General features: G+C 46.4%; 2 protein-coding genes and 1 long non-coding RNA gene across 3 annotated transcripts; 1 reads left to right on the top strand and 2 right to left on the bottom strand.

Moving 5' to 3' along the window:
- Positions 1–614: 614 nt before the first annotated feature.
- Positions 615–2,165, top strand: LOC120696591 (transcription factor MYB60-like). Its single transcript, XM_039979552.1, has 2 exons — positions 615–1,009; positions 1,114–2,165. Exons 1-2 carry the CDS (start codon positions 747–749, stop codon positions 1,805–1,807), a joined length of 957 nt encoding a protein of 318 aa, XP_039835486.1. The 5' UTR covers positions 615–746; the 3' UTR covers positions 1,808–2,165.
- LOC120696594 lies at positions 1,932–8,206 on the bottom strand. The gene is made up of 3 exons (XR_005684241.1): positions 6,670–8,206; positions 3,960–5,920; positions 1,932–2,017 (listed from the first exon to the last, which is right to left on the bottom strand). It is a non-coding gene; the product is annotated as an uncharacterized LOC120696594 (long non-coding RNA).
- A 1,786-nt stretch (positions 8,207–9,992) lies between these two features.
- LOC120696590 (cell division control protein 45 homolog) lies at positions 9,993–12,359 on the bottom strand. The gene has a single exon (XM_039979551.1). It carries the CDS (start codon positions 12,276–12,278, stop codon positions 10,458–10,460), a length of 1,821 nt encoding a protein of 606 aa, XP_039835485.1. The 5' UTR covers positions 12,279–12,359; the 3' UTR covers positions 9,993–10,457.
- Positions 12,360–14,378: the final 2,019 nt, after the last annotated feature.

Below are 14,378 nucleotides of genomic sequence, written 5' to 3'. Positions count from 1 at the left end.
GCTAGTTATAACTATGAACGGAGTACAGGAAGCTCAGGAGCGGTGATTAGAGATGCAAGGGGTGTGTTCGTAGCTGCCGCCGCAAAATACTATGAAAATGTGCTTGATGCTCACATGGCAGAAGCAATGGCTCTCAGAGAAGGAATGTTACTAGCTTATCAAGTGGGGTGTCGACGCTTGATGATTCAATCTGATTGCGCGGAAGTCGTGGAAACAATCCACCAAGGTGGCCTGTCTGCAACAGCAAGTGCTCCTATCTACGACGAATGCGCCCAGATTTGGCAAGATTTTATTTCGATATCAATAGAGCATTGTAATAGAGAAACAAATTGTGTAGCCGATGAATTAGCTAGAATGGCAATGGCCTCGAATTTGACATGTAATTGGGTCGATGAACCCCCTAGGAACATCCTAGAAGCTTTGGTGAACAATGTAACAATGTTCCAAGATCAATAAAGTGCGCCAAATGGCTTCAAAAAAAAATCATCAGCGAGCGCAGGTAGTTGCTGGCTGCTAGTAGGTTGTTAGTTAGATGATAGCAAGTGAAAAGGAGCTCACTCACATTCACCTCTTCTCCAATATATATATAACCGGCCGGCCGGCACACGCTTGCCTGCCTCATGGGACACATTAGTAGGGTACCACAACTAGTACTCCGTCCGTCCGATCCACTAGCTGCATCAGGCAGCCACATCAGCCACTAACTAGCTGCAGGCACCGGCCACCGGCCGGAGAGAAGAGCGAGAATGGGGAGGCCGCCGTGCTGCGACAAGGTGGGCATCAAGAAGGGGCCATGGACGCCGGAGGAGGACATCATCCTGGTGTCCTACATCCAGGAGCACGGCCCCGGCAACTGGCGCTCCGTGCCCATCAACACCGGCCTCATGCGCTGCAGCAAGAGCTGCCGCCTCCGCTGGACCAACTACCTCCGCCCCGGCATCCGCCGCGGCAACTTCACCCCCCACGAGGAAGGCATCATCGTCCACCTCCAGTCCCTGCTAGGCAACAGGTAGACAAATACCTTGTTCATCAATCCGGCCATGGCGCCGTCGTCCATGGTGATTGACCACCAATATAATATAATCCCTACACTACATGCATGTATGTATGCAGGTGGGCAGCCATAGCTTCTTACCTTCCGCAGAGAACCGACAATGACATCAAGAACTACTGGAACACCCACCTCAAGAAGAAGCTCAAGAAGCACCAAGCCATCGGCGCCATCTTCGCGCCACCTCCGCCCTCTGAACCTTCTTCCATCATACCAACCACCGCCGGCGCCGGCCATGTCGATCTCCATCATGACATGCCCCTCTCCAAGGACTACAGCTCCCTACACCCGGCCGCCTGCACCAACACAGCTGAGGTCACCCATCAGCTCATCGCCCGGCGATCGCCGTTCGCCGCCACCGACGGTGACAGCTCCTCCTCGTCGTACGCCTCCAGCGTGGACAACATATCCAGGCTGCTCGACGGCTTCATGAAGAGCTCCCCGCCGCACAACAACACCGCCGACATCAAGCCCTCGGCCACCGAGGTTAACCCTTTGCTGTCGTTCAACCAGTACCAGTACCAGTACCACATGGCCGGCGGTACCACGCTACCAACCTTCAACGACATGCTGCCGTCGCCACCGCCGCAGCAGCCGGCGTTGATGGGACACAGCGGCTACGACGAGCCCAGGCAGCAACACCAGCAGGGGCCACTGTCTCCGATCGAGAAGTGGCTGTTCGAAGAGGCCGCCGAGCAGGTCACCGGCCTCATGGATCTGTCCGACGGCTGCTGCTCAGTCCCAATGATGTTCTAGATCAAACAGAGTGATCAATATATCATACACGTCAGTTAGATAGGTTAATTTGTTTCTGCAAGTTACTTTATTTTTAGGAGAAAGCTGATGCATGAGAGAGACAAAACAAGATACGCGTACATACTGGTCAAATTCCCCTGTGAACGCCACGCGGCCATCGTCTTGCCCATCTAGGATTGTACGTACTTGTGGTAGAATTCAGATTTGACACTGCAAATCCAAAGTCAGAAGAATAAGAGATAGCAACAGGAATAAGTGTGACCAAATGGCATGCAAGCATGTCAGCATGTTGTAATTAGTTACGTGTGATCTTTATTTTATATTTGTTATACAAACATAACTCGGTGCATTTAGATCAGTCTATTGAGCATTTGATTTGATTTGTATTTCCCCTTAATAGAGAAGCAGAATTATTTCCCAGATCACAGAAAATTTCTATATATATACTTGTGTCTAGCAAGCATGGCGTGGACAACTTTGCCGTGACTTCCAGCCGTACTTTAATTTTATACAGTACTAAAATAATATGAAATGCAGTCTTTTATAAAAATATGAAATGCAGAATGGGAAACAAAAAAAAAAGAAGAGAAAGTAGTAATGAATGAATGTATGGAGCTAGTGTAGACTTAATTTTGCTAGATATATAAAAGCTGAAGAGAGGTGAAGTAATTGCAAGTCTCAATCGGCAAGCTGATGGTCCCTGATCACATTTAGTGCAGAAAGAAAACCAACACCCGATTTATGTTATTCCCCCATCCCAAAGGCCCCATTCATGTAGCACAAATCATTTCTTTTCCTTCCAAATGCTTTAATGCTTCCATGGAACATTAAACAGGTGTTAAAGTATTTATGCAATAGCTTTATTTCAATGGAAAATAACACAAATTTGCAACCAGGGTGCAAAATATTGGCATAGTTGTTGCCTAGCAAGCCATCAGCATAAGTGGAAATGTGTTGCTAGTTAGTCACATATCAAATTTAATCCAAAGGTAGAACTGAGAATGATGACATCAGTATGTAGGGAATGTTAGTATTACATGATTAAGGGTGTGTTTGGTTGAGCTGTGACTTTTGAAAAAAAATTGCTGTGAGCTATAGGCTGTGGAAAAGTTGTTGTGAGCTGTGGACTGTTAAATAGTTCAAAATCATTAATTTTTTAAAGGTGGCGGTGGGTAATTTTTTCGAAGTTGTCCACCTCCACAGCAGGTAAAAGCCAATGCGTTTGGTTGGCTTTTGACTTTTTGAAAAGCAAAAAGTAGTTTCAAAAGCAAAACCAAACACACCCTAAGACACTAATCTGGCGTGTCCTTCCCAGGTACATCCATGGCATTATACTCAGCCTACCATCATATAGATATATAGAAGTACGACAGCTTGATGGTTTTGTTCAAAAGATGCAGTTTTCAGATGGTATATTGATCGTTAGATGAGAGCAAAACCCCAGAGAAAGTGTAAGTAGCTAGATGACGTCTCAAGCTTTGATTGTTCTGCCTGTACAACGCCTAGCCTGTCGCCAGAATCCTGATGTTGCACACCTGAGTACGGAATGCATGACCCAGCTCGCTTGGTGCAGATATACGCATGTCTCGGATCAAGTAGAGCTGGACCAGAGATCATATCAGCATATAACGTTTAAACTTTGTCCTATACCAACCACAACTAGGAATGTTCAGTCCAGTCATAATCTATAACTGATTTCATTAAGTATTCAACCAAATGGAAGGAGGACGACAACCTTCAATCTGTCCCGCCAAGGATAGGCAACTTGGGAGCAGCGGCCATTTGCATCAAGCCAGGGGGAAAAAACAATGATAGCGGCTAGCGCACTGCACACTCTGAAGCGATTCAAACTAAGAAATATGAAATGCCAACTGAACTTAAATCATACTTCGTCTGCATATGTTGTGTATGATTAAAGGCAAGGCCATGATAGCTGCATGTTTAGCTCATATATGCAAAAGCATCCAGTAACTACATAGGTATCTACAGAACACAATATGCATCGATTAGAAGCACACATGACACATCTCAGTCCCGGTATAAAGGAGGGACCAAGGCAGGACGACATATGGCTCACGTATAATTTTAAAGAATGTGCCAGCACAACCAACCCACAGGTAGGGATTAAGTATGAAAGGTCAATTCATGTTACCTCTGGATGAAGCTCCACTGCCTTTCATGAAACTTCTTGCAGCATAGTAATACAGATTAGTTGTTAGTTTCGTCGAAAAGTTGTTTATATATCTGTTTTCGTAACAGGCAAAATCAATCCTCAGTTCTAGAACCGAAGGATGTGAAAACCGTTGCAGTTGCAGCACATGCTGAAGGGCAGTACATGACCACTGATTATTGGTCCTAAAGAATTCTGAAGTCTCTTGTGCAAAGGTTTTACCTTACAGTCCATAATCATCAACTGAAAAGGGAGTCTTTATGTGCAGAGTCTTCAACTGTTCTTCTCTTCATGCGGACTTATACCACTTCTGCGAGGACAGGTCCTTGTTCTGATGCCTGCATTGGTCTTATGTCCAGATGCACATTCCAATGACATTGTCGATTGACAGACACGAGTTGCCATCACTATTATTTCTGCCAAAGGCAATGGACTCAAAGCTGGACCTTATTAACACCAGGTGGCCCCAATACATGATACCCTCCCTCAAGAGCAAGAAATACAAGTCGTCTGAATGTGACACATTCTGTAGCATATGGATAGTGTCATCATCAGTTCTTTAATTGCGCTTTAATAGGCAGATGATGAACAAAAGAAAAGGAAAGATCTGACGACTTGAACAGTATCACCCATGAATATTTGAATTGAATAAGGATTTTAGTTAACACAAAAACACATTCCAGTCCAGATTTGTAGAACTGTGAAAATATTTTTTATGTGAGTCTGCAGTATACCTGATGCAAACAGGCCTAAGTTTTTCACTTTGCTCTGCAAAAACTATTTGTTCATGGAAGAGCAAAGTGAAAAACACACAAAATCACAAATAAATGTGCCTTCTGGAACCTTAATATATCAAGGAATTGTCAATAGCACTCCAGTTCCTGGAAACTATATGGTGATCTATAAAGAGGGAATATTACAAAAGTGCATGATCTTTAACAGCATAACTTGAGGTTGCTAAAGAAAAACAATGTTATTATTTATCTTTTACTATAGAACACCTTGCACTTGCGCTATGTGTTCAAAAGACTGCCAAAAACAGCTTTAGACAAGTCTTTAACTTGTTCTTATCTTTGTTCACATGGAAGTACATTTGTACAGCATAATCACAAAGTTAGTAGCTAACTCCCAACTACTAACAAGACTCCACAAGGAGTCAAGGACCACCTCAGGCCTCAGCCAGCCAGTTATTTTGTTTTTAAGACATCCGTGGTCATTGCCTTCAACTAAGACTAACTAGTCCTGTTACAACTACTGTCTTGTCATGAGAATTAAGAATTCCAAGCTCTTGGTAGAACCCTTTTTTTCAATTTCAGAAGAATAGTTTCTAGATATAGCTGAGTACAAGGGCCCACAAGGCACAAAGTGACCAGGAGAATTGTAGACAATATGAAGGTTGATGTTATCAGAATTAAGAAAATAAATGAAAGCTACTAACCTATACTAGTGAATATGCAAACAATATTTCTTGCTTAAGAATTGTGTTTAGACATTTAGTACAGAACACTTATATAAACTAGAATTGTAGATAAGTTCGAGCTTTCTAATTATCCAGGCTACACTAGCAAACTTCACTGCCATAAATTGTTCACCGCATATCTTCCACTTGAATAGCTGTCAAATATAGGATCATTCTTTATAACTACATGATCATTATAGCCGTGCTTATTGTCACCCTTCATAAGCATATGTATGACATCATCCCATAACCAATTATTAAATGCAGGCTTTCCCCACTAGAGCACAATTAATAGGCTTGATATTGTATTCAAGAGGTTATGAGACATGCCGCATTGCCTGCTATGTTATCCAGATAATGTGTCAAGACTCAACCTCCAATGCAGATGGCAAACAAAGAGCTGATGAAGCTGTTTGGCACAAATTAGTACAATCTGTATATTCGAAGTAAAGATTGGTGGACAGCACTATCTGGTATCTGCAGACTGCAAGTTGGAAAAATAATATGAATTTGTCATCACAGGACCATCAATCGGTTATAAATATTGAGATAAGAAAGGATATGATGGATGACGGTAACAAAAGTTGACAGAAAGTGTTAGTTAAATTTATTTTTGAGATCAAGATAAACTAGAGCAAGTATTTATTTGGCTTAATGAATTGTGGACAATTCAAAATGCTCAATATTTACACCATTTTATCAAGCAAAATATTTTTATGTAACTGCTTGTGTACTTTCAAATTTGAGTGAAAGTTATTTTAGGCTCTTGATGCTTTAATATATATTTTTGTTCATGTAGAAAGCAAGGTATATAAGGACATAAGTGTGCAGTATGGACTAGCAAGTCAATTATGTTGCCCGGATACACGGATACGGATACCGGTACGCGATACGGGGATACTCCGATACGCCATTTTTCCAAAAACAAGGATACGGGGATACGCCAATATATATAAAAAATAAAAATAAATAAAAGTTTCAGGAACTAGAATGTGAGAAAATAGAAGTTCCAAGGACTATAACAGGGTTATTAAAACGATAAAACGACGAAACAAATAGAGGGTAGATTTTAACGAAACGATGGACATTTTATCGTTTCAACGGACGTTTAAACGTTTAAACGTCGTTTTAATAACCAGGGACTATAATGCGTCATAAACTCATATATTAATATGTTCTATAATTATTAGAAAAGGGAAGGGGCAAAGGAAAAAAGAACCAAACTTATCTTACATGTTCGTCTGTTCCACGAATGGAGGTCGGTCGTCTTCTTCTCGGCTCCTCCTCTCCCTCTCCGGAGGCCGCGGCTCATCCTCTCCCTCTCTAGCGGCCGCACAGGCCGTCCAGAGGCGCGCTCCGGCGGCCGTGGCGGCCCGCCAGCGGCGAGCTCCAGCAGCGCAGCACCACCCTAAATAGTGCTTTAACAGATGTGCGGGCCTCTGTCTGGACAGGCCGCGCAGCCGCTGGAGCAGTAGGAGGCACGGACGGGTGGGCGGGCGGAGGTGACGGCAAGGGAGCGACGAGCGATGGGGAAGGAGTAAGAGGAGGCGTGGGCGGGTGGCCGAGCGGCGGTGACAGCAAGGGAGCTGTGCGAGGCTGCTGCGGGCCTGCGGCTGCGCGAGTGGGGATGAGAGGATGGCACAACTGAATGGAGGACCTTTATACGAAGCGATTGAGTGGTGTTGTTAGGGTTTGAAGGTATCGGACAGGTATCCACAGGTATCCCACGAGTATCCGATTTATTTTTATTATTTGAAAATACCTAAATAGTCTGATACTTACGGAATACGTATCCGGGAGTATCTGTGGAGTACGGGTATCCGATACAGTATCCGATACCGGTACGTGAGTTTTGCGAAGTATCCGCATATCATAGCAAGTCATGATTCATGACAATTTACACTGAGCTTATGTGCCCCCATCAACCAGAATTTTAAGGAAAACATGGCACATAATTAAGCTGGTTGTAAGGAATTATCATAGGACCACACTAGTTTTCTGCAATTCATACAGGGATAAAAGTACCATCAAATTGGACGATGAATTTATGATTTCCACGATTGAAAATGACCAACTTAACAGAAAGAAGACCAGCAGTCAATAGGACATCGAACCACAATGAAAACCCCAGGGTGATCTAGGCAACAAGTTCGATGTGCATTGTGTAGAGAAAGGGGGCCTATCTGACTGATGTAATCTAAACTGTACAAGCAAAGCTCTCAGTTGAAGATATGGTCCAAAATTATTTGCTGGTGGCAATCAAATTGATGCTATCTGATAGAAACAGCACATGGCACTCTTTTAAACAAGAAAATTAACCAAAAGAAGGCAGGACAGAGTAACAGAACACAAGATATAGGTGGATGTGAAGTCATTATCAAAGATTCAATTGTTTATGGAGCCGACATCTATGCATCAACATCTAGTTAAACAGTTTTCCAGCAACCGTCAACCTTGATCAACGTTGGATTGGACATCATCATTAGACCTAAGTACAGGCAAACATGAGATAGGCAATGCAAAATTGTGCTTCCTAGCTGTTAGGTTGGAAACCATTTGGGCAGTGTTTTATTAGAGGGAGGAATTCAAAAAAATGACTGAAAGGAAGATGAATTATTGAAGAAGATTAGTAAAAACTGCAGAGAAACTTACATGCCCAGTAAACTGAGATGTTTAGCTAGTGATGCATAATAATGATGTAATGATAACCTAATGAAAGCGATCCTTATTGGTATCAATAAAAATCTAGCAGGTGTCCAGAAAGGAGGTGACTTACAAAACAGACAACGACACAACGCAGGTGCAGCAGATTGGTAACAACATGCTATGGCGGTGAAAGCCTGAGGCAGTTGCATAGTCAGACATGCCTGTGTCCAACAGCATTGACCATCGCCATCTGAAAAATGTGGACGAAATAAATTTAGTGATCTGGAATCTGGATCTCTAGAAATTAGCAGGGAAAAAGGAAAAATGGGCCGTCCTGCAGTCCCTGTTCACAGCCCAAATGGTTTCTAAAACCATTTGTACTTCAACATAGGTCCAGAATTTATAAAGCCCACAGTTTATTATTACAACCCAGTCCAGAAAACCCTATCATCACTTCATAGTGCAGAAGTATACTTGAAGCAAAGAATGAAAATCACAGCAAATAAACAAAAGCTTTCAACTTACAAGCAAACACTTCCAGTAAGAGGAAGAGGGAAACCCAAACCGAACTGAACGAGGCATAAGGTTATGGTGCTACCACTGTCAATTCAAAGTACTCTACAAAAACCATAGTAACAGAACACAATATATAGGTGGATGTGAAATCATCGTCAAAGATTCAGTTTTTTATGGAGCCGACATCTATGCACCAACATCTAGTTAAACAGTTTTCCAACAACCATCAACGTTGGATTGAACATCATCATTAGACCTAGTACAGGAAAACATGAGATAGGCATTGGAAAATTGTGCTTGCTAGCTGTTAGGTTGGAAAACGTTTGGGCAGTGTTTTATTAGAGGGAGGATTTTTATTTAAAAAAATTAACTGAAGGGAAGATGAATTACTGAAGAAGACTAATAAAAATGCAGAGAAATTCACTTTCCTTAGATGCCCAGTAAACTGCGATGTTAAGCTAGTGATGCATAATAATGATAAACGATAACCTAATGAAAGTGATCCTTATTGGTACCAACAAAAATCAAGCAGGTGTCCAGAAAGGAGGGTAACTTACAAAACAGACAATGACACAATGCAGGTGCAACAGATTGGTAACAACATGCTATGGTAGTGAAAGCACGAAGCAGTTGCATAGTCAGACATGCCTGTGTCCAACAGCATTGACCATCGCCATCTGAAACATGTGGACAAAATAAATTTTAGTGATATGGATCTCCAGAAATTAGCAGGGAAAAAGGAAAAATGGGCCGTCCTGCACCTGTTCACAGCCCAAATGGTTTCTAAGACCATTTGGACTTCAACATAGGTCCAGAATTTATAAAGCCCACGGTTTATTATTACAACCCAGTCCAGAAAACCCTATCATCACTTCATAGTGCAGAAGTATGCTTGCAGCAAAAAATGAAAATCACTGCAAATAAACAAAAGCTTTCAACTTACAAGAAAACACTTCCAATAAGAGGAAGAGGGAAACCCAAACTAAACTGAACATGTCATAAGGTTATGGTGCTACCGCTATTAATTCTAAGCACTCTACAAAAACCATAGTACTTTGTTACAAATCAGCACCTTCTTCACTGTATAAAACATATTAGTTCGTCAGGAGCACTTGTTCACTGCATTGAGGAAGTACAGCTCGTGTTGCTAAGTTACCTGAACTATCTGGTCCAGGAGATGACACCCGATATATATATATGTACAAAGATCAACTGTGGAAATTTGTTGAAGCGCTGAAAATATCATGAATAACATGGTACAGATTTACAGCCATCAACACTGAAAAAAAATAAAGTGACCACTTCCTTGCTTCAGCCTTATTTGTAACAGACAAGAACATAGCTGCTCCTAAGATGGTTTTGTAGTTTGTGCAAATTAGAGCAGGCTCAGACACTAGATAAAGGAGCTTTTATAAACTCAAAGAATTTCAAGACACTTGATACAGAATTGAATACAGCAAATGTCCACAAGCATGTTTGTGCAGATACAGATACAAACATCCATTGTATCAGATAAAGAAAAACAGTAAACAAATATACCTTCCCCCCTCTACGTTAGGACCAGGTTTGCATCTGAATCTGTAGATCTATCATTTGCTAATGGGGGAGTTAAAACAGAGGAAAATCCTCTTCTCAGTTTCTGAAGTCATGATCAGTCAGCAGCTCAAACATCGAAAGCAGAATGCTTATCAGGCTGCTTTCACTATGTTAGTGAAATGGCAGGTGGACTGTTATTTAGGAAAAACACAGGCATGTACCACCTGGCCTCAAGCACCTTTATTCAGAGAGAATCATGCCTGAGCATTCCATCTTGGACAGTGGAAGAACCACCTGGGGTTTTACAAGCTCATGATATTTGATCATAGCTTCTCCGTTAACCGAATCATGAAAGAACTGACAGAAACAACATCCAGAACAATCCATGATGACTCAAACATGTCATGGAAATAGTCTGCGCCAATCTCCTCTGCTGCTGATCTGAATGCATTTCCAAACGCATTACCCTGAACAGCCCCAAGCCTTGGCTTCCCGCATACCCCGACAACCAGCACCTTCTCAGGCTCCTTTGCCAAGCAAGCACAGATTAGTGGCTTCATCCTTGCACCCCTTTCCTTCAGCGCATCCATCAGAAAGAAGCAGAACTTGGTAAGGGCCTGAGGGTGGCAAAGCTTGTTAGTGTCGACAGGGTCATCAAGCTTCACCCACCGGAACTTCTTGGCGCTCCGTATAAACCCCGTCTTAGTGATTGCTGAGCTTCCTTGCCTCAATATTGCCCGCTGTATTTCAATTGCAGATTGCATCCCTTTCCGCAACTGATCAACATTGCTCAGTGACAATGCAGAGTAAGCAACCCAAAACTGCTCAGCTGCCGAAGACTCCTTGGAGTCCCTGGACTCGGAATAATTGAGCGACTCGAGCAAAGCTGTGACGCCGTACACAACATCTGCAGCAGAAACCTTGAACCTGTAGCCGTGCACTCTCAAGAAGCTCCGGTAGTAGAACTCAGTGAGGCCATACTCAGGCAGGAAGCGGTCAAACTCATCCCTCATCTTGCGCTTGACCTCCATGCTCATGTACTGGAAATTCTTCTGGCAGTCGGCAAGGGGGAACCCCATCCTGGCCAGCAGCAGCTTGAGCTTCTTGAGACCATTGTCACTCCACGTCTTGAGCTTGGTGGCGACATAGGAGGAGCAGAGCATGGAGTCGAACAAGCTCCACTCCCGCAGCAGCATGAGCCTGGGCTCGTCCTCATAGGCGATGCGGGAGGTCTCCGGCGCCCGGATCTTGGTGCCGTCCTTGAGCGTGACGACGGAGCCGGCGCCGGAGGGGTCGAGGTTGCCCGAGCCGTTGATGTGCTGCTCGAGCTCCATGACGGCGGCCTGGTAGCGCTCGTTGGTGATGCGGTCGTGGACGAACTGGTCGGTGAGGGCGACGCAGGCGAGCCAGAGGAGCTCGTTGGTGTTCTTGCGCAGCGCGTGGGCGAGGTCGTACATGAGGCACCCCGACGGCTTGCCGTGGAAGGTGCCGAGGCGGTAGTACTCCCGGCGCAGCTTGGCGAAGAGCCTCACGGGGTCGGCGCACTCCGCCTCGGCGTCGTCGGAGAGCCGCCGCCGCTTCCTCCTGCCGCCGCCGGGATCCTCGGCGTCGGAGTCGGAGTCCGAGGCATCGGAGTCGTCTTCGTCGTCGTCCTCGTGAGGGACGCGGAGGTGGTCGTCGGCGTCCCCCTCCGCCGCGAGGTCGGAGGCGTCGGCAAGTGAGGAGAGGTCGAAGTCGTAGGAGAGATCCGCGGTGTGCTCGTCGTCGGCGGTGAAGAGCACGACAACGCGGTCGTTGTGGGCGCAGAGGTTGTGGAGGTGGACGGGGCGGTGGGAGTCGACGACGAAGGCGGTGGCGGCGGGGGGCAGGAGGCGGCGGAGGTCGCGGTGCGCGCCCCAGTTGACGAGGAGGCAGCAGAGCGGGGCGGCGGCGGAGAAGGAGGCGAGGAGGTCCCTGGCCCTGGCGGCGGAGGCGACGGGGTAGACGGAGAAGCGGATGGAGTCGGCGGAGAGGACGTGGGCGAGGACCCTGACGGCGCAGAGCGAGTCGGCGTCGGCGGCGGAGGGGAGGATCAGGAGCGGGGAGGAGGAGCCCGCGGCGCGGAGGCGCGCGTAGAAGGAGTCGACGCGGAGCTCGCGCACCATGGCCGGCGCCGCATCAATCGGGGGATGGGGGCGTGGGGAATTGGAGGAGCTCGGAAGGATTGGGAAATGGGGATCTGTAGCGAGCGGGAAGGAGGGGGGGGGATTTGGATTTGGGCGTTTTGTGAGGGCGCGCGGCACGGGGATCCAATTTGGAATTTCGTTTCGTTTTGGGAGGGAAGCCCCCGCCAATCATTCCAAATCACACGCTACGCTGTCTGAATTGGAGTGTGACTTTTTTTTTTTGAGTGTGGAGGAGTGTGACATGTGGGTCGGTCCATCGTCTACTTGTGGGCTGCACATTGATGCTGGCGAGATGGGCTTGGCCCAGTTAATGTCGGACGAATAACAAAATTTTGGGCCAAAATAAAACATTGAGTTGTTATATGAAACGAAATGTTGATCTCAAAAAAAATGAAACGAAATGCACATACAGTTTTTCTTTGAAACGAATTTAATTCTTTTTAGCATCGAAAAAATAGCCAGCCGAATGGAATTTCACGCAGCAGCAGCTGGTCTGGATGGCCTGCCCCCGGTCGGCCTACTGGCCTGCTGCCGTGGCCTGCCGGCCTGCTAGCGCTGGTGCTGGACTGGCCTGCCTTGCACGTGGGCTGCACTGCACCGTGTCCCTGCCTTGGGCTGCGTGGCCTGCTAGCGCCCCTCGTGGGCACCAGCTGCTGCCGCGAGTTTTGGGCCGGAAGCGGGAGCTCGCAACCTGGGCCGCTTCCTCGCCTGGCCCGCTGGAGCGAAGGACGCTCCGCAGCAGGGGGAGGCAGTCGAACGCCGCCGCCGCCGCCCGCAGCTGTAGCTGATGGCCGTCGCCGCCGCCGCTTGAGTGCGCCTCCGCGAGCGCTGGCCGCCGCCACAAGCCACGCGCAACCGAGCGTGCCTCGAGCCGCGGCGTGCGCTGCCTCGCCGCGTGTACTGCTGCGTCCCCGAAAATCCACTGCGCACAAACAGAAGAACAAAGGGAAAAGCAAGAACAAAACCGAAAATTCAAGTCCAAATTACTCCCTCAATACTCAACGGATTCGATCAAGATTTCAGCCATAGATCCGTGAATACTAGATCCCGCAGATCCAAGAAAATGATTGCAAAAAGAACGAGTATATCTCGCGAATCAAAAATCGCACCAAAGATCTTCGAAAATGGCCGAAAAAGAAAAACGAGCGGGATCACAAATCAATCACTCAAATCTTCAATCCCAAAGGGCACAAGAAGGTTCGGGCCTTCTTTCCTAACAAAATCTTAGCACAAATTCTAATTCAAAAATCACAAAAATCAGAGGAGCAAATGAACTAGAATTCAAGAGCTAGCATATCCTCTAGCCATGGCTATCTATATATAATTTTACCAAAAAACTAAAATACCCCTACGCTATTTATTATAGCATATCCTCTAGCCATGGCTATCTATATATAATTTTACCAAAAAACTAAAATACCCCTACGCTATTTATTATAATAACCGCCCACGTAGGAGCAAATTCGTCCATCTTTTTATTGGAGCCCCGAACAGACACGTCGCCTTCCCGATTTCGCTTCGCCTCGACGCAAGCTTCGCGATGACGCCACGTGCCCTCCGCCCGAACCTTGACCGCGCCAAGTCCGTCCCCGGTTTTTAGGCCCAAATCGGTCAAACCCGCCTCCCCCGATTTTAAGGTCAAATCCTTCGCACGCCGCCGCACGACGTGACTGACTCCCCGATTTTGAGGTCAAACCGCCGATGTCGACGCGTGTCCGACCTCCCGCCGAGCCTTGACGCCTTCGAGTCGTTCGCGCGCGCCCGCTGCACGGGCCGCCTACTTGACTCGCCATCGTCCTCGCGCGACTTGGCCGACGCCGTCTTTATCACCATGTACTCTGGCTCTTCCGTGCATCATGTGAACCACCCATGGCTCCGCACGGCCTCCTCGGTTCCCTCGATCCAGGCCTACTCGCATTCACCATTTACCGTCTTGGTCCCTTGGCATGAACCTTTCACTTCTCTGAGTCTACTCGCGTCCATCCTTCACCACGGTCCTTCAGCATGAAGTTTTCGCCTGACCTTCACCACGCGCCGTCGACCGCCATGTCGCATCATACACCTGCATATCACGAGCCA

The sequence above is a fragment of the Panicum virgatum genome, chromosome 3K (assembly GCF_016808335.1).
Source record: "Panicum virgatum strain AP13 chromosome 3K, P.virgatum_v5, whole genome shotgun sequence".
NCBI lineage: Eukaryota > Viridiplantae > Streptophyta > Magnoliopsida > Poales > Poaceae > Panicum > Panicum virgatum.
This window is presented reverse-complemented; position numbering and strand designations above follow the sequence as displayed.

Bases quoted from the DNA above. Each gene is read 5' to 3' on its own strand.
- LOC120696590 (XM_039979551.1), bottom strand. From the start codon at position 12,278: ATGGTGCGCGAGCTCCGCGTCGACTCCTTCTACGCGCGCCTCCGCGCC.
- LOC120696591 (XM_039979552.1), top strand. From the start codon at position 747: ATGGGGAGGCCGCCGTGCTGCGACAAGGTGGGCATCAAGAAGGGGCCA. The intron at 1,010-1,113 runs GTAGACAAATAC...GTATGTATGCAG, and splicing joins CAGTCCCTGCTAGGCAACAG to GTGGGCAGCCATAGCTTCTT.